The following is a 23,554-nucleotide window of genomic DNA, read 5'->3' on the forward strand; positions in this document are numbered from 1 at the left end:
GAGCATACCCTGCCACACTTAGGGCGAACACAGCGATACAAAAGGGGATGATGGACGGAGCGTTTGAGCAAATCGAACACTCACCCCCAGTCAACTGATCTGGGTTTAATCCATCACCATTCTTTAGCCCACTCAGCCACCCCATTTCAGACATGACCATATGCAAATCAGTCTGACCCTGTGCCTTATGGGAACAGTCCAGCCCGAACTGCCAAGCCATGTCTTCCATGGACCGGAAACAAGCATCCTGGGACCGGTTTCGGATTCATAATCCTCATCAGCCAGGCTATCTTGAATCAAGTGGCCAAGTGAGCAAGGGACTCACGTCTGAGCATACCCTGCCACACTTAGGGCGAACAAAGCGATACAAAAGGGGATGATGGACGGAGCGTTTGAGCAAATCAAACACTCACCCCCAGTCAACTGATCTGGGTTTAATCCATCACCATTCTTTAGCCCACTTAGCCACCCCATTTCAGACATGACCATATGCAAATCAGTCTGACCCTGTGCCTCATGGGAACAGTCCAGCCCGAACTGCCAAGCCATGTCTTCCATGGACCGGAAACAAGCATCCTGGGACCGGTTTCGGATTCATAATCCTCATCAGCCAGGCTATCTTGAATCCAGTGGCCAAGTGAGTAAGGGCCTCACATCTGAGCATACCCTGCCACACTTAGGGCGAACAAAGCGATACAAAAGGGGATGATGGACGGAGCGTTTGAGCAAATCAAACACTCACCCCCAGTCAACTGATCTGGGTTTAATCCATCACCATTCTTTAGCCCACTCAGCCACCCCATTTCAGACATGACCATATGCAAATCAGTCTGACCCTGTGTCTCATGGGAACAGTCCAGCCCGAACTGCCAAGCCATGTCTTCCATGGCCTGGAAGCAAGCATCCTGGGACCGGTTTCGGATTCATAATCCTCATCAGCCAGGCTATCTTGAATCCAGTGGCCAGGTGAGCAAGGGACTCACGTCTGAGCATACCCTGCCACACTTAGGGCAAACAAAGCGATACAAAAGGGGATGATGGACGGAGCGTTTGAGCAAATCAAACACTCACCCCCAGTCAACTGATCTGGGTTTAATCCATCACCATTCTTTAGCTCACTCAGCCACCCCATTTCAGACATGACCATATGCAAATCAGTCTGACCCTGTGTCTCATGGGAACAGTCCAGCCCGAACTGCCAAGCCATGTCTTCCATGGCCTGGAAGCAAGCATCCTGGGACCGGTTTCGGATTCATAATCCTCATCAGCCAGGCTATCTTGAATCCAGTGGCCAGGTGAGCAAGGGACTCACGTCTGAGCATACCCTGCCACACTTAGGGCAAACAAAGCGATACAAAAGGGGATGATGGACGGAGCGTTTGAGCAAATCAAACACTCACCCCCAGTCAACTGATCTGGGTTTAATCCATCACCATTCTTTAGCTCACTCAGCCACCCCATTTCAGACATGACCATATGCAAATCAGTCTGACCCTGTGCCTCATGGGAACAGTCCAGCCCGAACTGCCAAGCCATGTCTTCCATGGACCGGAAACAAGCATCCTGGGACCGGTTTCGGATTCATAATCCTCATCAGCCAGGCTATCTTGAATCCAGTGGCCAAGTGAGCAAGGGACTCACGTCTGAGCATACCCTGCCATACTTAGGGCGAACAAAGTGATACAAAAGGGGATGATGGACGGAGCGTTTGAGCAAATCAAACACTCACCACCAGTCAACTGATCTGGGTTTAATCCATCACCATTCTTTAGCCCACTCAGCCACCCCATTTCAGACATGACCATGTGCAAATCAGTCTGACCCTGTGCCTCATGGGAACAGTCCAGCCCGAACTGCCAAGCCATGTCTTCCATGGACCGGAAACAAGCATCCTGGGACCGGTTTCAGATTCATAATCCTCATCAGCCAGGCTATCTTGAATCCAGTGGCCAAGTGAGCAAGGGACTCACGTCTGAGCATACCCTGCCACACTTAGGGCGAACAAAGCGATACAAAAGGGGATGATGGATGGAGCGTTTGAGCAAATCAAACACTCACCCCCAGTCAACTGATCTGGGTTTAATCCATCACCATTCTTTAGCCCACTCAGCCACCCCATTTCAGACATGACCATATGCCAATAGTACCATATCCCTTCACAAACATCCTAGAGCACAGCCAAGCGAAGGAATGCCCTGTCTTGGGTCTGGATTGTTGGACCCACAGAGTCCAGAATTGTCTGAGCCTTTGGCTGTAAGGGTTGAACTTTGCCTTCACCAATAAGATGGCCCAAGTATACAACTGAGCCCTGCACTATCTGGCACTTGGTTGCCTTGATAGTGAGTCTTGCTTTCTGCAGGGCCTTAAGGACCTTTCCATGGTGGATCAGGTGATCCTGCCAGGTGATGCTATAGACAGCAATATCATCTAGATATACTGGACTTAATAATAATAAAAATAATAATAAAAAATGTATAGAGCATCTGGTTACACTAAGGCCAGTGTGTCCCCGTGCTGTGGTAGGGCTAGCAACAGTTAAGCGGACAAGTCTTTCTCTCCAGATTCTCAGAGACGGACCTCCTCCCCTCGAGCCTGAGGGGGAGGAGAACTCATGGCCAGCTCGGAATCCATCCACCAACACTTGGAAGGAGACAGGGGCATTCTTTAGCCCAAATGGCATCACAGTGAGCTGGTGAGGCCCATCTAAAGTTTGAGAATGCTGATTTCTCTTTGGCTCCTGGGGTAAGACCAATCTGCCAGCACCCTGTTGTAAAATCAAAAGTACTAAGAAACTTGGACGCATCCACCATGTCAATCAGTTTGTCTGCCCTTGGAATAGGGTGATGGATTAAACCCAGATCAGTTGACTGGGGGTGAGTGTTTGATTTGCTCAAACGCTCCGTCCATCATCCCCTTTTGTATCGCTTTGTTCGCCCTAAGTGTGGCAGGGTATGCTCAGACGTGAGTCCCTTGCTCACTTGGCCACTGGATTCAAGATAGCCTGGCTGATGAGGATTATGAATCCGAAACCGGTCCCAGGATGCTTGTTTCCGGTCCAGGGAAGACATGACTTGGCAGTTCCGGCTGGACTGTTGCCATAAGGCACAGGGTCAAACTGATTTGCATATGGCCATGTCTGAACTGGGGTGTCCGAGTGAGCTAAAGAATGGTGATGGATTAAACCCAGATCAATTGACTGGGTGTGAGTGTTTGATTTGCTCAAACGCTCCGTCCATCATCCCCTTTTGTAACGCTTTGTTCGCCCTAAGTGTGGCAGGGTATGCTCAGACGTGAGTCCCTTGCTCACTTGGCCACTGGATTCAAGATAGCCTGGCTGATGAGGATTATGAATCCGAAACCGGTCCCAGGATGCTTGTTTCTGGTCCAGGGAAGACATGGCTTGGCAGTTCGGGCTGGACTGTTCCCATAAGGCACAGGGTCAGACTGATTTGCATATGGCCATGTCTAAACTGGGGTGGCGGAGTGAGCTAAAGAATGGTGATGGATTAAACCTAGATCAGTTGACTGGGGGTGAGTGTTTGATTTGCTCAAACGCTCCGTCCATCATCCCCTTTTGTATCGCTTTGTTCGCCCTAAGTGTGGCAGGGTATGCTCAGACGTGAGTCCCTTGCTCACTTGGCCACTGGATTCAAGATAGCCTGGCTGATGAGGATTATGAATCCGAAACCGGTCCCAGGATGCTTGTTTCCGGTCCAGGGAAGACATGGCTTGGCAGTTGGGGCTGGACTGTTCCCATAAGGCACAGGATCAGACTGATTTGCATATGGCCATCTCTGAACTGGGGTGGCCGAGTGAGCTACAGAATGGTGATGGATTAAACCCAGATCAGTTGACTGGGGGTGAGTGTTTGATTTGCTAAAACGCTCCGTCCATCATCCCCTTTTGTATCGCTTGGAATAGGGTGGGCATCTGTCTTGGTGACTTCACTGAGAAACCTATAGTCCACACAAACCCTCAGCTCTGGTTTACCTCCCATAGAATGATGTTTGGGGACTAAGACGACTGGGCTGGTACAGGGGCTTTCAGAGGGCCCAATTGCCCCTAATTCCAGCATCTTGTCAACTTCAGCTCTGATGCTTTCTTCAACTTGATCAGACTACCTGCAGATTTTGTTTTTAGCAAGTAGGCTGCCCCTTGTATCCATATCATGGGTGCACCAGGTTGTCCGGCCAGGGGTTATAGAATAGAGCTCAGCATACTGCCCCAACACTTACCTGCATTCAGCCTGCTGTTGGGTAGTGAGGGTGTCTAGCAAGACAACTTCCTTCACAGACCCATCTTCATGGTTGTTAGAGAGGAGGTCAGGGAGAGGTTCACTTTCTTCTTCCTGATCCTCACCAGTTACCATCAGCATGGTCCCATCAGCCCTGTCATGACAGTGTTTAAGGCGGTTTACATTGATGACCCTTGGGGGCTCCTGGAAGTGCCAAGGTCCACTAGGTAGGTGACCTTCCCTTTTTCTCTCAAGTATTCAGTAGGTCCAACTCCATTTGTTCTGGGGGGCTGTAGGTGCCACAGGCTCCAGCACCTAATCATTCTGAAACTCAAGCAGTGTAGCCTTTTGGTCAAACCATTGCTCCCGGAGCTCTTGGGTTACCTCAAGGTTTGGATTCACTTTTGTTCATGTACTCAGTCATCCTGGAACAAAGGTCAAGCGCATAGTCTGCTATGTCTTGTTTGGGTTCTTTGAGAGGCTTCAACCTTCCCTTACAAGACTTAGAGGATCTCTAACAGGATTGCCAAACAGAAGTTCAAAGTAACTAAAGCCCACTCCCTTCTGTGGCATCTCCCTGTAGTCAAAAAGCAGGCATGGCAATAAGACATCACATCTCCTCCTGGAGAGTTTTTCAGGGAGTCCCATGATCATACCTTTTCATGGTCTTGTTGAATCTCTAAACTTGGCCTTTGGTCTTTGGGTGATTTGGGGTGATGAACCTGTATATTAACCACTACTCAGCCCACATTGCTTTGCATTTATCAGACATGAAGTTACTACTTCTGTCTGAAGCCATCTCTTTAGGAAAGCCCACTCTAGTAAAGATACTGATGAGGGCCCTGGCAACTGCAGGAACAGTGACAGTCCTAAGGCGAATTGCTTAGGATACCTGGTAACATGATCCTGGTAACTTGATGCGGTTTGAGGGTCAAGGTGACCAACAATGTCTACCCCTACCATTTTATAGGGAACCGAAACCACTGGGAGTGGAATTAAGAAGGGCTCTGGTTTGGCACTTGCCTTGCCACTGGCTTGACAGATAACACAGGAGCTGTAAAACTCCTCACCTTCTGGGTCATATTGGGCCAGTAGAAGTTGGCAACCCACCTGCTCCATGTCTTCGTCTGACCAAGATGTCCGGCTAGGGGGATATCATAGGCCAATGTGAGTAAGAACTCTCTATACTGCTGAGGTGCTACCACTCCCCTAGTGGCACCAGATTTGGAATCTTTGACCACAGTGTAAATGAGTTCATCCTCCTAATAGATCATGTGGGAACCACTGACATTCCCACTTTTCTGTGCAACAGTTTGCTTAAAGAGTGGAGCAGGTTCTCTGTCTCTGGCACATACCTTTCCTAGACTTCCCCCTGGTACTAGGAGCTCTGCGGTGTAAGGCGTAAACTCCTGAAATTCAAGGGCTGACAGGTCCTCTCCCTGAGGAGAGAGGTCCTGTGCTTGTGTCTTTTCAGAAGCGGGTTACCCAGACTTCTTGTATTTTCTCTTGGAGGACTGGGCCCTTATTTCAGGCTCCAATACCTCTTGTTTACCCTGAGCTTTGTGTTCTGTTCTAGTTTCCACATTCACACACCCGTGTAGGCATGCCCAGTTCGGCTTCAGTGTGCTCTCTGGCCTGTTCAGTGTGGTCTGGCATACGGAGACTAGTAACCCCTTTTGGTGCTTGACACAAGGTAACCTTTTTGGGACAATCAGAGTCCCAGGTTTAGTGACCATTCTGCTTACAGAGATGGCACCATGCCTTCTTGGGATCCACGTTCTTACTCTAGTGCACACTCTTGGATTGGGAGGAGTCTCAGGGCCCACCCCCGAATCTCTGTGCTCTGATTGAGAACTCCACTAATTGTTTTCCTTGTAGCACTGAAGTGCATTGTGAGAATTGCCTGGCTCTTTGTCTCTGTATCAGCCACCATTGTCTTTGGACTGGCTGCATCCTTTTAAATTTCTTTTATCTGTTTTGAGCTTTTCCATGTTTATTTATGTGATTATTTCTTTAACAGTAGCAGCCCTCCTCAAGAGAGCATTTGGAGAGCAGTGGACATTACTGGACGCTTTGTTCAGTATTCTTGTATCTCCACGTTTTTATTTTTAACTCGATCGCGCTGTATAGCACTCCCACCACGCTCCCTGACACACGGCGATACTGGGATTCAAAGCCAGCGTGATAGCATGTCTGAGCTGCTGGCGGGCCAAAGGGCCAGCGCACCTACACGCAGCTGTACACATCTGCACCTGTCTGTGTCCGTCTGTGCTCGGACCCTGCTCAACACCAGCTCTCCTGCTGGTTTGACCACCCCAGAGGAATGCATTGATTCACGTCTTAAGGGAAGAATTGATCGATTTTACCTACTCAAGTAAGAACTGCCACAGCACTGTTATGTAGCCCCATAAGTGGGATGACCTAATAGCAGTAGTAAGGCTACCCTCTCTCATAGAATCTCTAAAGCTAGGAATAGTGAGCTCGGACTTTTAAATTTCTTTGTGCAGATATTAACGCAAAACCTCTAGTAAGTAAAGCAATTGAAATTTCTGATTTTTTTGACACGCAATAATTCAATTTGTCACAGTAACGTGGTTGTGGCATAGCCGTAATTTATCGCAAACAGTTTAAAATATCTTCAGCAGCCCTTCCCTCAATCCGGGACTGTGAAGTTGTATCGTTTAGATTTGAAGCAAACATTCCTCGTGTTTTTAATGGCTTATTGATCTACCACCCTCCGGGCCCCAAAGATGCCTTTATTGACTATTTTTGCCAACTACTCGACATGAAAGCTGATACCTTAGACCTAACGGTCATGGGGGATTATATTTCCATGTAGAAAACCTGCTAGATAAGGACTTTGCTCATCCTTTAGACCTAATGGCTATTTTGGGCTTGGCCCATCTAGTCAAAGGACCCACTCATGGAGCCGGCCATCTTCTTGATGGAATATACTCAGATAACCATTATCTTTATAGTTTATTTTCTGAACCATTGGCTTAGTTGGATCTCTGGCAGTCATATTTGATTGATTGATTTTTAAATTTATAAAGCGCAACGATTGCCCGAAGGCGTCTTGGCGCTATGAACTAAACTAGTGAGCAGATAGCACGTAAAGCATGTTAGAGATCAGTTTGAAAAAGCCATGTCTGTACTGCTTTCCTAAATGTTTTTAAATCCATGCTGTTTTTGATCGCAAATGGTAAAAGGTTCCAGGATTTGGCAGCTCTGAGCAGGAAACTCGTGCCTCCCCAGCGTACCTGTTTGAACCTCGGAATTTGCAGTCATTTTTGTTGAGTAGAACGGAGGTTCCTGGACGGGGCGTAGTATTTTAAGCGCGCCGTCAAGTATGATGGGCCTTTCCCCTGAAGTGCCTTATAGGTAATACACAAGGTTTTGAATAATATTCTCATTTTAACTGGTAGCCAGTGCAGCACATTCAGCTGTTTGGAGACTGACTCATATCTAGGTATGTCCAAAATCAGCCTGGCTGCCGCATTCTGCAGTCGTTCTATTTTCTTCAGGAATTGTGTTTGGATCCCCAAATACAATGCATTGCCGTAATCCAATCTGGCTATGGCAAGAGCGGTCACTACCGTTTTTATAGCCTCAAACGGGATAAAGGCTCGCCATTTGAGCTTAAATGGCTAGCTCGAGCCCCAAGCCAATAGGACTCAGCGCCTTTGGCACACACTTAATACAGACCTGTTAAATATCACTCTTGCCCAGACCCTGCCTGAAGTGTCCAATGGCCTGGATGTAGCAGCCAGTAACTAACATATCTGGTGAGACTCCACGTTTAATAATCTTGTTCCCTCCAGGGTGAGCCATAATTATAGAGCTAGTCCATCCGAACCTTGGTTTACAGAAAATGCTGGGCTTCAAAAACAGCAACGAAAGAAAATGGGGATCTAATTATTACTCAAAGAAGAAAGAAATATAACTGCAGAGTTCAACTCTATAAAGATATGATTCATAAAGAAAAAGGTCAATGTTTTACAGCGAAAATTGAAACAGAAAAGAATTCTTCTACCAAATTGTTCACTACAGTAAAGAAATTGTCAAAACTACCCAAAAATTAAAAGAATATGGTCAACCAATCGTTCTGCAGTGCCTTAGCATCTTCTTTTCAGAATAAGGTTAAAGCAGTGTATGACCTGCTGTCAGCTAACATAGATTTGCATCTTTCCTGGGGTGAAAGTACCAGGAAATGTAACTGTCAGCCAGAGGCTCAATGAGGACCCCCTTTAGATAGAAATACCTCTACAGCTGAATATGTAAATACCAACACTACCACCACTCCAGCCTTACCTCTGGCAAGCACCCCCACTATTTTGCCGAGGTTTTCTCCATTAAACCTGGCACAAACATTGCGAAATAAAAGCGGGATCCACTATTGACCCTTGCCCACCTAAGATCTTGCATAAAGTACCTGAGGTTACGACAACACATCTGATGGACATCTGTAATGAGATGTTCAGCTTGGGATACTTCCCAAAAGAGTGGAAAAGAGGTTCTATTCTCCTCTGCTTAAAAAACCTAATCTGGATGCTGCACAGACTGATAACTACTGGCTGATTTTGTGCCTTCCTTTCCTGGAAAAACTTGTGGAGAAAGCTATATTTGCGGATTTACCTGTATTTTCCCAAAAGAACATTCTTTCAGATTCTACTCAATTTGGCTTTAAGAGCCAACACAGTACTGAATTGGCTCTAAATATGGCTTTAGAAGAACTGAGATAAACCCTGGATGATAGAGAGAATTCTGCCGTGATTTTATTAGACCTCTCGGCAGCATTTGGCATGGTAAACCATGCCATACTCATTGACAATCCTTATTCCATTGGTATCAGGGGTGGAGCTCTGTCTATTTTAAAATCCTGTTTGGTGGACAGAGAGCAATTTCTTGCTTTAGAAGACTTTATCTCCGCATCCTTTTCACTTCCTTGTGGAGTTCCTCAAAGCTCAGCACTGTACCCTACTCTTTTTAATCTGTATGTGACTAAGCATGGGCGTAAAATCCGCTCCGCTCGCGGATTTTGCGGATTTTCGGCAAATTCGCAATCGGCGAACTCTCGCGAACTTGCCAAAAATTCGTAAAATCCGTGCAAAGCGGATTTTTTGCTTGGTCGCACTTGCCAACTAGAATACTATACAATTTCGCGCGAGTAAACACTTGCAAACACGTAGATGTGGCGGGCAGCGACAATCTCGCAATTGCGAGATTGCAAAATTTGCAATTTCGCACAAGAAATCCACCAGCAGGCAGCATAAACCTTGAAAATTATGATTTTTATCAGAATAACTCCTCAGGTTGACATTTGCCTGCGCTTTTTCTTTGCAAGGAGTCCATTTTGGGGGGGGGGGGGGGCGGTGGGAGGAAGGAAGTGTCCCACAGTCTCCAACTCCAACAAGGATTACTTTTTGTGGATGCTGCTGGATATTTGGATTTTTGCAAAACTGAAAGCACTCAGCAGGTGCAAAAGTTCAATCTTATCATTAGTAACCATTCCCTGTAGTGCTTCCTGAGGGGCCCCTTCAGAGTTCATGTGCCTACTTGCAACTATTCTATGACCCTGCTCTGACCCTCACAGCAGGCTCAGAGAATAGCTACAAGTATACAACAAAGGTCCTGTTAAAACACTTACACTGCAACAGAAAGCAATTACAGACAAAACTGAAAGCACTCAGCAGGTGCAAAAGTTCAATCTTATCATTAGTAACCATTCCCTGTAGTGCTTCCTGAGGGGCCCCTTCAGAGTTCAGTTGCCTACTTGCAACTATTCTATGACCCTGCTCCGACCCTCACAGCAGGCTCAGAGAATAGCTACAAGTAGGCCACAAAGGTCCTGTGAAAAAAAATTGCACTGCAACAGAAAGCAAATTACAGATAAGGAAGCAAGTGCCAGCCAGACTGGAAGTTCAAATTCAGTGACACATTAATCAACCCCAAATTAATTCATGTCAGTTGAAGCAGGGCAGGTGTGCTTGCTTTTTTTCACCCCCATAATCTACAGTGATAAACCAACCAGAGAGTGGCAGTGATGTACCAGAGGGTGGCATGGGTGTACCAGAGGGTGGCAGTGGTGAAACAGAGGGTGCTGTGAACCTGTGATGATGAACCAGATGTAGAAACAACATAGTCGCGGCCGTTGCGAGCCGACAAGTAAGTTCGCAATTGCGAACTGGTACACAACCCTCGCGAACTGGCAGAAATCCTTGCGAACACAAAAAAAACCAAAAAATACGCAAATTCGCGAGAGTTTGCGGATTTTGCGGATTGCAAATCTGTAAATACGCAAGTTCGCGGATTGCCAATTCGCAAAATCCGCCCCTGCTTATATGTGACTCCTCTGGCCAGACTGATAAAATCCCTAGGCTTCTAGCTAGTATCTTATGCCAATGGAACCCATGTCGTGGTGTAAGTAAGTAGTAACCCAGAGGTTATAACCGCAAACTTTGAGGACTGCATGCTCCACATTGGGAGATGAATGAGCAATACCTGTATGAAGTTAAATTCTTCCAAAACTGAGGTCCTTTTATTTGGTATAAATACATCGTTTTGGCCCTGTAATCAGTGGCCACAAGAACTTGGCACACTGCTCACCCTGGTTATGAAAGTGAAAAATCTTGGAACTTCCTTTTACAGTAAGTTGTCTTCCAAAGGACATATTAATTCAATCACATCCTCCTCTTTTTATATAATGAAACTACTGAGGAAGTTCTTCCATTCATTCCAAAAGTGCTACAAAAAATGGTGGTATCCACTCTTATTCTCTTAAACATGGATTACTGCAATGCTTTATTCACTAACATTCAAAAAAGATTTTTAAAGAAACTACATGTTCTGCAGAATGCAGCAGGCTGTTTGTTCTTGAGGAATCCCAAACTCCTGTCTGAAGCTCAATATCTGGACCAGCTTAATTGGTTACCAGTCAAACAGTGCATCGACTTTAAAGCCCTCTGTGTTACCTTAACCTGTTCAATGCGCCGTCCGACATCACGGTGGGTGTGTGTAGAGGATGGCCATCCGAACCCCGCACACCTGTAATTTTTTTCAGCACCGCAGCGGAATGTCCGCCACGGTGAAGAGGTTAAAAGCATTGCATGTCTCAGGCCCTGAATATTTTAGACAGCACTTTCAGGGCTATTCTCCCATTAGATTATTGCAGCCATCTTCGGCCTTAAATCTAGTAGTTCCAAAGACCACCAAATCATCAGGGGGTGACAGGAGTCCAGGAGTCTGTTATATACATCTGCAAGCTGTGGAACTCCGTGGCACTTAATCCTAGGAAAACATCCAACTTATTTTCTGTCAGTGACTTTTTAAACTTCCTATTGTTAGGGCCTAGACACCAATGGGTAGTAAAGATCTTTACAAATGTTATTTTCATTTTATTTCACCCTCCTGAACAGGTGTTGGAGATTTTGGAAGACTCTGAGGGGTTTTCCCTTTGTGTCCCACACATTTCCCTTGAGGGAGAGCAGTAACCCCATTTCTTTAGTCACCTCCACCTTGGGTGAGTGGTCAGCCTTCTTCCCCAACTCTCGAGGAGAGACAAACCGTAAGTACACTAAGTACTGATGCAGTTTTACAGAAGTACAGTTACTTAACAGATGCTTTCATTATCAAATTATAGAACACTTCATCATCATGCACCTAATTGCCTTTCAACCAGCCTCCTAGTGTTTTGACTGAAAAGTCAACATAATCCACGAAGGTCTGACTCAAGGTATTGTGATCCTCACTGAACGTACGCCAGTACTCCTCAGTGGTGAGTACAAAGCACTCAAACAGGGTATCTTTCATGAGGTCCTATGACTCAGCATCATCCTCATCTAGTATTAGGAGTCTATCCCTGCACTTTCCTGAGAACAACTCCCACAGTAGACAGCCCCAGTATTTCTGGTGTAACTTCCTCTTTCTTGCAAGCCTTCTAAAAGGCTGTGAACCATTTTGTGCTTCCATCTCCTTCTACATATGTGAGTACAATCCATTTGAGGATTTTGCCATTTAAAGGATCCTCTATCCCTATTTAGTTTGGTGCTCCTACCACTGATTGGTTCTAACCCCATCTCAGCCCTTTGTTTTTCTAAAGCCAGGATTTTTGTTTCAAGGGCTGCTCTACTGGGTAGTCTTTCATGAATGTCTTCTTCATACTCTAGCTCTTCTCTGAAATTTGAGTTGCCTGACCTACTCCCAGTAAGGGAAGGCACTCTAAATACAGTCTTATGGTACATGTGAGGTGGTACCTCATCACCTTCTCTAGTGAATATAGGGGTACAATATCTTGGAGTATTGTCCCCAGTGTCATGGTCACTGTTCACCTTCTCAACTTAAGGGATGTAAGGATCTTCTTTTTTTGTATGTCTTTATTTAGTTTATTAGCATTCTTCACATGCAAGACATTATCATAACATGCTAAGCGAATAAACCAATTTGCACACTTTAACTTACCATCTTAAAACCTCCTACCCCCTCCGAAGCTTCCATGTATAGAATAAACTACATGTTTACGCGGAATGATGGGGTCACTAATAATACTTTTTATTATCAAACAGGGGTAAGCCTCGTCTGGTCCTGTTCCTCCAGCTCAGTCTCTCATCCGAATCCTGTGTACGTACATGCGTGGACTGTGCCTTTTCAGCCAGATCCATCAAGTGCAGTAACATCATTACCCATGCAAGCAGTAATTCAGGCAGCTTATCATCTTTCCTTGTTTTTCTCATATGTTTCTTTTCTGCACTTGCCCATTTCCTTAGATCCATCTCCCACTTCTCCCTAGCTGGAGATCTGCTACTCATCCCGTGGATCGCTATACCTCATTTTGCCACAGTGAGACCCAGTACAATAAAACATCTGTTCAATGTTTGCTCCAGGTCTTCAGGTAGCAAATTCAGCAAGCATTTATTAATTGTTAGAGGGACAGCCAACCTTATTGCACTTTTTTTAAGCTCCTAGTACCTCCCTCCAATATTCAGATTCTGGTGGGCATCGCCAGACCGTGTGTAAAGAATTGGCCTCAATAGCCTCATATCTCATACAGAATGGGTCTCGCATTGGGTAGATAGCCTGCAGTAAGGGACATGTAGGTCATATTTATGATAATATATTGGAAATGTTTAAACCATGAGCTCACAGAGACCCTTCGGGCACATGCATGTATTCTGGACCAATCTCCAGGGGAAAGGGACTCATCATTGAGAGATTGCCATTTCTCCTCCACTTGTAGTGGTTTAGCTAACCTGTCTGCATGTAGTGCTCAACAAAGGTGTGCTACAAGTCTGTGCCCCCCAGCCATAGACAATTAAGGGGAGAGCGTGTGAGTAGTGTCAAAAGCCTTGTCTTCTGTTATATTAGATGCTTCAAACTCTCCAAGGAGCTCCTGGAGCTGTGTCTTGATAGGGTTTGAGCTGATGTTAATGTTATGACCCTTGTGGAGAAGTGTGGCTCAATGGTTAGAGCGGCAGACCCTGATGCAGAGGTCTGGCCCGGACCAGGGTTCAATTCCCGCCTCAGCGGGTCTTGGGCTCAATTTCCCCGGACCTGATAATTCTCGCCTCGGTGCCTATTCTAAGCATGGGTCCCACTCTGCAACTCTGGGCAATAGCTTGCTTAATCTCCACAACGGCCCCAACAGCGCTAGGATGCCTGGCTTCACATTGAGGGTGCCCAGGAGTGGGCACTTCACATGGAAAGGCCAGGAAGGGTTCCACAGCGGTATGTATACAGTGCCTTGATACCCCTTCGGGGGTGATACGTGCGCTATATAAGCACTACATTTACATTTACATTTTACAAAGAAGCCTTAACTGCCTCACCTTAAGATGTGGACAAGGGGACAGTCAAGTTCCTGACCTGTATCCTCTGAGGTTATCTCTTACAGTTGGGACCTGTTTAGCAAATCAACAGAAAAATCTAAACAGCAGCAGCAACGTGACTCATCGCAGGGCCAGTCATCTTGATTGACATCGCTTTAGAACACTATGAAGATGGCCTTGCGAGAGGCATGTGCTGTCAGTGAACTGACTATTTGTGCTAATAGGCATAGACATTTTAAATGCATTGTCAGTTGTCCAGAAATCTGGTACTTGACTGCCGTTGAAGTAGACAGCGAGGGGTCACCACATGAAGTCACATAACTTTGGTAAAAAATATCCTTTTTAACATGGGGGAGTGGATAGAGGGCCGACCGGCACCTGCCACAGCTGCCTACAGTTTGTATAATGTTTTGGGGTGACAGGCACTATGCAAAGTTGGGGGTCACAAGCAGTTCAAAGTCCGCCATGCAGGGAGGCAGGGAGGGGGGTTTTGTTTGGGTTTTAATTTGATTTTTATGTTGTGTCCTGTTACAACACTATTTTTGTAGCACACCGCCACAGACACACAGTCTGATCACTTAGTGTGGACTCTCTTATGGCCACTACTGTAGTTACACCAACCATTGAGTTGCTCTCCTGGAACTTCAATGGACTAGGAGACAAAATTAAATGAAGGTAAGTGATACAATACATTAAGCAACACTCCCCTGAGGTAGTTAACCTCCAATAAACACATCTTAAAGTTTATACAATCATGCACTGGATCGGGACGCAAAATGGTGGCCCACATGGGCTTTACCACCGGTTCTAGAGAGGTGGGCATCCTGGTGCGCCCTACGTTGCTTCTCATGACACAGCACACTTGACCTGATGCACATGAGGTTATGTTGCAATCTCTGGAATGTTGGAGGGGAAATTGATTAACACTATTTCCATCTACGTCCCTCTGCGATTGCATGATACTGCTTTCTCTGACCTGAGTACACTTCTCGACTGCCTGTCGGAGGGTATATTGCTGATGGGTGGAGATTTTAATGTGGCACTTTGTCATGAGAGTGACCGCCGGCCCCCGTTGGCAGACATGGTCCTTCATTCGCCTGCTGTCTCACTTCCTGTTGGCTCTCGGCCTCCACAATCTGACAACACAACTCTACACTTTCCATTTGGGGGCAAGTGGTAGTTTTTCACAAATTGACTGTATACTCACCCTGGCTCATCAACTCCCCCACTCACTGGAGGTTCACCACTTAGGATGGGGTATTACTGATCATTCCTCAAGATAGGCGGTCTACGGCCCTCAAAACCAACTGGACCACTGAGGAATAGCACTCAATTTCTGATACCTCAACATACCCTGTAGAATACTACTTCACTGAAAACTAATATTTGGTAGACTCTGCACTTACCCTACAGGAGGAAAAAGAGGCAGTGGTTAAGGGACAGGGCCTCTTGCTGATTGTAAGACATACAAATAACAAAAGTGCTTAGTTAAAGACACTCAAGCATGAAATCTATGAGCTGGAATCTAAGCTTATTGATTAGGAGCAACAGGGCATCCAGCACACTTTAAGCCTAAAGCAAAAGGAATATAGAAATGCCGCAGCTGATGCTGCCAAAGTTTAGTTTTCGAGCAATCCAACACCGCCTCATTGAGGTGGGAGACAGGAAAGCTTCTGGCTTGGCTTGACAAATGAGAGAGGGCAAATCACTGGATACCGGTAATAAAAACTGACAGTGGTGAGCGGGTGAGGGAGAGGCAAGGAGTGGTGGTGCTTTCTCCACTTACTACACCAACTAATACTGCCTAGCCTCTACCGCTACAGCAGTGGAATCCAGTGAATTATTGGCAGACATATAATGCCCAAGCCTTTCACACACAGACAGGGCAATCCTGGAAGAGGAGCTCACTGAAGATGAATTAATGTTGATAATCGATGATTTAAACTCTGGCAAAATAGTAGCCCCCTAATGGGCTCCCCATTGTACTTTACAAACTCACAGCTTTTAAAATGTCTTATTACCTACAAATTGGGAATTTGTCAGTATCATGGTCATACATAAGACAGTAAACCACCAGAGGAATGCACTTTTAAGGTCAACCTGACAAGCACACATTTTAAATGTCTAATGCAAAAGGACTGGGGGACTTAACACAAATCCCTAAATTAAAAATTTAGCAAAAATATTTTTGACTGAAGTCAATTGTGGATTTCTTCATGGAAACACCTATTGACCAAATGGTATCAGCAAATGCAGAGTCATGTACCCCACCGCTGATCCACCAATGTAGTTAGATGGCTTTTTATGTGGTAGTGCCATTGTAGGGACACACCATGCAAAAAGTACAGACAACCTTTATTGGTTGACAGGGCTTAAATTAATACTCCTACGTGCTCTATGTGTTGCAGTGTGATTGAGCAGCTTTGGCTTATTAGAGGGTAGTGTTTAGCATTTGTGATACACATAGAATCAATAAATGGGACACACATTCAAGAAGAAAAAACTGATAGCAAGTGCAGATTTGTATATTGCTCTAGGCTGGGCTCTTTAACATCAACATTCCTCCTATTTAAAGACACAGCTCAGTTTGAACCATTTCTAGACGAGGAATGCCCCTAAATTGTGAAATCCTTGTATCTGAAATTTAGATATGGGGTTTTACAAACAAATGCCAATAAATCTAGATGGGGTAGTGACTGTGATGACAAAGATCATGATAAGTGCATGTTACGCACAAATTAAGTCAACGAAGATGACTTAGACATATTATTTTTTTGCCCTCGATACGACATTCCGAGGAAAAAATGGATTAAACCTCTCTGCAATAATTTGAATATTAGACACTGCAGAGAGGCTGAGCGTATATTGAGGACGGCTACTACACAATTGGTAGTTTTTGGTGTAAGCAGATTTGTATTTATTGAGAATACCATAAGAGCTAAAAACAGTTTGAATTTGTAATAGCTTAGTATGTAGCTTTTTAGTGAACAATTTACATACCATGTACATGCACTTTAATAATCTTTAATGTCCATACCTGGTGGAGATATCAAATACCTTGGATGTTGTAATTGTAATGATGGCGACCGAAGAATTAAAAAAAGATGTATTCTGCCTATTTTTAATATTTGTAAAAAAAATGTTTATGGTATTTATGTAGCTATTTAGCTTTCTTAAATTGTGTATTTAGAATGGATTATGTAGTTGTGTTTAAATGCCCCACCATGTGTTAAAATCAGCTGTTCGACAAAATGTATAATGGGAATGTTTTTAATATGTGCTTTTATGCTCTAAAAGACCGAAATAAAGTTTAAATTGAGTATTACTTTAGACACCAAGATCATCAGAATCAGGTAAATACTTTCAGGGAAATTAATTATTTTGTGCAGTGATAGATCATAGTCAAATAGCAGTTTTGAGGTATGAGCCTCGAACACGGTAATGTAATCTGTGGGAGAAACATATGCTGCATAGATACACTTGCAAGCAGTTTAGAAGGATACTCCCGGTGCAGAGATGTCAGTCATGTTGGTAGTCTTGAGCGCTTAACAGTAAAGTCAAGGGCAAAGGTACCTGCAAGGGGGTACAAGTCCGGCAGAACCCAAAGAGGGACTCCGCTCTTGAGGGTCTCTGGAGCACAGAGACACAGTTGGTTACCGTGAACAAGGGCTGGGGGACTTGGATACAGAGATGTTTTTGCTGATGGGTCACTGTAGTGAGAGGCTCTCGTTTGGCTTGGGTGGCTCTGAGAGAGAGAGAAAACAGGACAGGAGGGACACTTTCATTGCTGGCCTGGGTAAGCCTGAAGTCTCTCATCAGCAGGTTGATATTGGCTTTGGTGGTGCCTGGACTAGACACAGAACAAGCCTTGGTTGCAGCAAATGCTCCAGTAACCAGGGTATTGGCAGACCCGCCAATTCACACTGTGCCACAGTGTGGTATATGATTTCGGCTCCCTTCATATGGTCACCAGATGAAGAGCCAAAATCACATGGTGACAGGAAAAACAACCTGATAACCACTATAAGTAGCGGATTTCCAGAGGCAGTAACCAGCTGATGACCATTAATAGGTGTGAAAACACCACAGGACATGGCCAACAGCCTCAATAAACCTTTGTTTTTATTTTTTGGGGACAGTATGAGGGGCTTAGTGAGGAGCAAAGTACCTCTTAGGTATCATGTGGCATGAGGCTGTGTCCCTCCAAGACCCCACCCCCTTCTCACACAGTGGCATTAATTGTACATTAACAGGTATGTATTGGTGCTGGGAAACTTCTGAAGTGTCTGACATCTCCAAAATCGGCTGGGAGGGGATCTGACCTTCTGTAGCAGCAAAGACTTCTTCCTGGTGAGTTGCTCCCTCAGTGGCCCTGATGGATGGTAAGTCCAGGTACAGGGCAATTGCGGTTGGTGCTTGCAGCGGCAGAGATATGTCTCTTCCACCCCAGAGGAGATGCTACTTTGGTTGCTGAAATGCTAGGTAGTCCTCTAGGGGCTTAGGAGGATGCACTGCTTTTTGACCAGCTTGGTCTGGAGGAAGCCAGGGTCGCATATCAAAGACTGCATTGGCTTTGAAGCCTCTGGTCTTTATATGCTAAATCACTAGCCATCCTGCTGGAGGAGGTGTGAACACCTTCCTCCAAAGCAGGCATTGTTTCTGGCCTCTGAGAGTGCGGATTCTCACCTCCAGGTGGTCAGAAACTCGTCTGTAGAGACAGGCTAGATGATGCCAGCCAGCAAGTACACTAGAGGTTTAGTAAGCTTGTGGGGGCACCTCTAAGTTGCCCTCTGGGTGCATGTCTTCATAAATCCGATACTTGCATCAGGACAGGTTTATTAAGACAAGGTGTTTGATACCAAACACCATTGGTATCAGTGAAGCCATCATGTAGCTGGGTTACTCAAAATGACCAGTCCCCAGTATATGCCTTTAAGACAGCTTCCCTGACCCCTTGTAATATCCAGTAATCAAACTAGATAGCACAAGGGCTTATCTGCCTAACACATAAAATAAAGCACCCCACCTGATGAATCCAAGGTCTGCTATAAGGGTGACTTACATTTAGTACATGCAGTGTCTGTGGTAATGGCGCACAGAGAGTGCACCGTTTTGTGTGTTCAAAAATGGCATGCACCATTTCACTGTGTGCAGTTTATGTGTTGGTCCGTTTGGGTGGCATAATTCCTGCTGCAGCCTATAGGGTCCCTCTTCAATACCCATGCCCTAGGTACCAGGGGTACCACTTACTTGGGACTCACAGTGGAGCTAATTGGCTTAATGTTAGACATTTACCTTGTTTTTAGAGCAGAAGCTCAGACACCGTGGCCTTGTTAGCAGGGTCCCAGTGCACTAACAGCAGTACCAGTGAGAAATAAATAGGGCACTTTCCTACATTCACCCCCACCCAAACCAATAACCCAATTACTTATAAAGGGGGGATCAATTTGAGGTGTGCTGCATAGGCGAAGCCCTGTCAGATCACCAACGTAAATGAATAGAAAGTCTGGGAGGCATTCAGAGCTGACACTGATTGATGAGATGATATATTTGAAGTCAACATAAGGGAGACTTTTTTTGAGATGGTCATACATGATGTTGTCCTATGGTGTCAGATCTTAAAAGACATGGGGGCATATTATCAAGGGGGTTTATCTCCGCTTTTTTGGCTTTAAAAGCCAAGAAAGCGGAGATAAAATTATCTCCCTATTACCTAGCTGTCGCTAACACCAGTTAACGACAGCTAGTAGGAGAGAGCGACCATCTTGGGCCCCACTTTGCATGTCAGTGATATTTATCACTAATGACATGCAAAGTGGGCGTGCAAAGATCTTAGCGACTGGAAACAGTCGCTAACATCGCTATCTCCTATTACCAACTTTTGGAGATATTCGCGCTAAGCGCGAATATCTCCAAAAGCTAACCACTGCCCTGAGCAGTTCTTAGCCATGTTATCCAATGGGAGGTGGATAACATGGCTAAGAGCATTAGCTCGGTAATGCATGAATATCGCTGACTTTTCAGCGATATTCATGCATTGCGGCCGATTTTTATCGCATTTGCGATAAACCTTGGTAATACCAAGGTTTATCTGCGATAAAAACCGCCGCAGCTCAGCGGTAAATTTTTGTCTCTAACCAAGCAATAGCGATAATTATCGCTATTGCTTGGTAATATGCCCCATGGTGAATTATGTAAGAGGAGAAGTTCTCAGAATGTGCAGGGCTGCGACAACACTTATACAATTAGACAGACGCAGAATCAGAATTTCAGCAGATCTTCGACAATTTGGCGGTGGCAAAATTCATGTATTCCGGAGAGCTTATCTGTCTACACTGACGAAGTAAGATTGCACCTCACCTATGAAAATGGTATGTGATCAATGTTATATGCACAGGGGAGGGAGGGTTTGATTCAGATGCAAACTCAAAGGTATATTAGTTTAATTTGAGCATCCCGTTCTTGGTTGATAGATCTTAACACATTGGTTTTTCTACTTATTAGAGAAATGCATGTGTTAAAGAGCAATGGTCAGGTACCATTTTGTCTTGTCTTTTGAGATTGTGTTGTGAGCATAAGCAGAAAAGACCAACAACAACATTTTCCAAGATCACTTTTGTCACACACGTCTATATACTAAATTTGTATTGTGTGTGTAGATGAGAGAAAGGACAGCAGAAGTATCTTACCTGCAAGGAGAGGCTGATAGTGAGCAGCACCAGGTCCAATATCAAGAGAGCATACCCAGCCAGTATGAGACTCTTTCTGCCAAACCTCTCAATGAGGAAACTCTAGTGTTGGAAAGAAGTGAGATAGATATCATAATCTGTGACACAGAGGCACAGTTAGTATGACTTAAGATGCAAAACCAGAATTTGCACACATATGTAATGCATCAAACTTTCACCTAATTATTATAAGGAGGTGTACAAATCGTTTGAGTTTTTGGGGGTTTACTAGCTTGGCCTCGTACGAATGAGGAACACAAGACCTATTGCAAATCGAGAAGTCTAATGTCAGAATTACTCTACTCATAGCATTGGGCATTTGTGACCAAATCTATGGCCATTGTATGGAAAATTAACAGGATTCTGGGCTTCAATCTGCAGAAATTTGGAAATGTACCAATAAAATATTTAAAATTTGGATAGAGCATGACATGGTCGATATTGCAGAGAAGAGATATGTCCTTTGGATCATCATCTATTGTTTGATCTATCTGCCATTCAGAAAGGTCTGGGACAACCAGTGGGAAGACTCACTGCTTGAGCTTCTATTAGTCTACCTTGCAAAAGTTATGCCATTGCACCACAATTTGACAACATACATGCGCTACAATTTTGTTTTGTGAGGCAAAATTCTTTTAGCTCTAAATTTTTCAGTTATACATTTTAAAACAAAAATGTTAAACACTGCTCGCCACACTTCCGTCATATTTTCTATTTGCTTGATTACCTATTTGCTGCAAGATATGCCATCAGGTGCAAACAACTGCAGTCATTCTGTGCAGGAATTGTTAAGGTAAGATTTTTTTCCAACAACAACAGGTTAATATATTGGATTCGAATTAGAATGATGTGTCATCCTGGACATCTAGGTTACAGACTCATTGGCAGATAGTCAAAGGTATTTTTAAAAGAATGTATGGACATCCACAACCACTGCAACCAGAGGGGCATTTCACTGAAGCCACACTATTGTGAAATACTTTTGAAGCTAGGCAAGTGTGTAGTATGATAGGCAATATGTTGTTTTCTATCAAATACTTCAAGTACACTTTCCAGTCTGAGGTCTATCAGATGGTGATCACAATCCTCTCACAATTCAGATTAGTGCTACAAATGGGGTGAGAAGCTTTCACCTGTAACTATTGATTCCTTAACAGTAGATCCCACTAATTGCATCACAGGAGCATATAAACTGCATCTACATCAATCCTGGAGTGTTTATAATAGAAATTGAGTGATTTCCACATCCTGTCTAACTCTGAAGTAGGTGCTTATACCACAACATATGACATGGAAGTGCATATAAACGAAGAAAGCATCATTCTATGATTACAAATAAATAAAGGTGTCACAAGATTTAGGGAGGGCTTTTTAAAGATTATGCAGAACATAGATTGTCTTCAACAGACGGAATGTTTAGGCATGATTTAGAATTAGGTACTAATGAAAATCCATTGTTTACTTGAGAGTGTGCTACCAACAGAGGTGAATCAATAGGTAGACGTTTCTTCAAATTGATAATCTGGTGGTAGGGAAAGTTTCTACTAATGGCTTTTCCTTCAGAATTGTCATCCCCTTCATAAATTGAAGGATTTGTTGTCACTGCCTAAGTCCATGTCATGTCCTTTATATGCAATGAATAATGATAAAACTTACTGAGTCACATTCAATCATTCATTCATTAGCATGTGGCATTGGCCATTCATTTTAGGAGCAGTACTCATGTCTATCCTTTCAGGAGTGAAATAAATCTTATTTTGAAGTACACTCATGGGATGCTGCTTACGCTTAGTATTGTAGCGGAGGATTCACAGACTCCAAGTCCCAACCCTATGTAAGGGATCAGATCTTCAGAGAAGCCGGCTTTACTGAACACATCATAGGAGTAGAAATAGATCTGAAAGACACAGTTATATATTTTTTTGACAGAAGTGTTGTGTGACAGAAGCATCATACTGAAGACATTTGAGGCGATACAGCAATTCTTTCCATTCTACCAAAACAAGCTGAGAAGTCTGGGGCATATTATCAAGGGGGTTTATCTCTGCTTTTTTGGCTTTAAAAGCCAAGAAAGCGGAGATAAAATGATCTCCCTATTACCTAGCTGTTGCTAACACCAGTTAGCGACAGCTAGTAGGAGATAGCGACCATCTTGGGCCCCGTTTTGCATGTCAGTGAAATTTATCACTAATGAAATACAAAGTGGGCGTGCCAAGATGTTAGCGACTGGAAACAGTCGCTAACATCGCTATCTCCTATTACCAACTTTTGGAGATATTCGCGCTAAGCGCGATTATCTCCAAAAGCTAACACCTGCCCTGAGCAGTTCTTAGCCATGTTATCCAATGGGAGGTGGATAACATGGCTAAGAGCATTAGCTCGGTAATGCATGAATATCGCTGACATTTCAGCGATATTCATGCATTTCGGCCGATTTTCATCGCTTAGGAGATACACCTTGATAATAGCAAGGTTCCTAAGCGATAAAAATCGCCACAGCTCGGCGATAAAAATATTTGCCGCTAAGCCAATATAGCGATAATTATCGCTAGTTGTTGGTAATATGCCCATCTTTTCTTTATTCCTCAAAGAGACATCAAGGGCTGCTGCCTGGTAAATCTTTTGTTAAACCCTGGCTCTCTCTGCTGCTAGGTGGCTTCCCAACCTCGCTCTGCAGCATTTACCTTATCACCCTGATTCACCACTTCATTCCATGCTTTAATTTTGCCCTCTCTTTGTAACTACCTATGTGCACTCCCCTCCACTTCCTG

General features: G+C 44.5%; 1 protein-coding gene across 2 annotated transcripts in view; it reads right to left on the reverse strand.

The window, feature by feature from the left end:
* The window catches only part of LOC144792661 (solute carrier family 2, facilitated glucose transporter member 11-like), a 504,197-nt gene that overhangs the window by 117,155 nt on the left and 363,488 nt on the right, over positions 1-23,554 (reverse strand). The window contains exons 8-9 of one of the 2 annotated variants that reach the window (XM_078667807.1): positions 22,570-22,680; positions 20,745-20,846 (exon numbers count right to left, since the gene is read on the reverse strand). In XM_078667807.1, the coding sequence (XP_078523933.1) occupies positions 20,745-20,846; positions 22,570-22,680 (213 nt within the window). The remainder of the gene's footprint in view (positions 1-20,744; positions 20,847-22,569; positions 22,681-23,554) is intronic. The other variant, XM_078667808.1, reaches the window with a different exon arrangement.

Source organism: Lissotriton helveticus, chromosome 11 (genome assembly GCF_964261635.1).
Source record: "Lissotriton helveticus chromosome 11, aLisHel1.1, whole genome shotgun sequence".
Taxonomy (NCBI): Eukaryota; Metazoa; Chordata; class Amphibia; order Caudata; family Salamandridae; genus Lissotriton; species Lissotriton helveticus.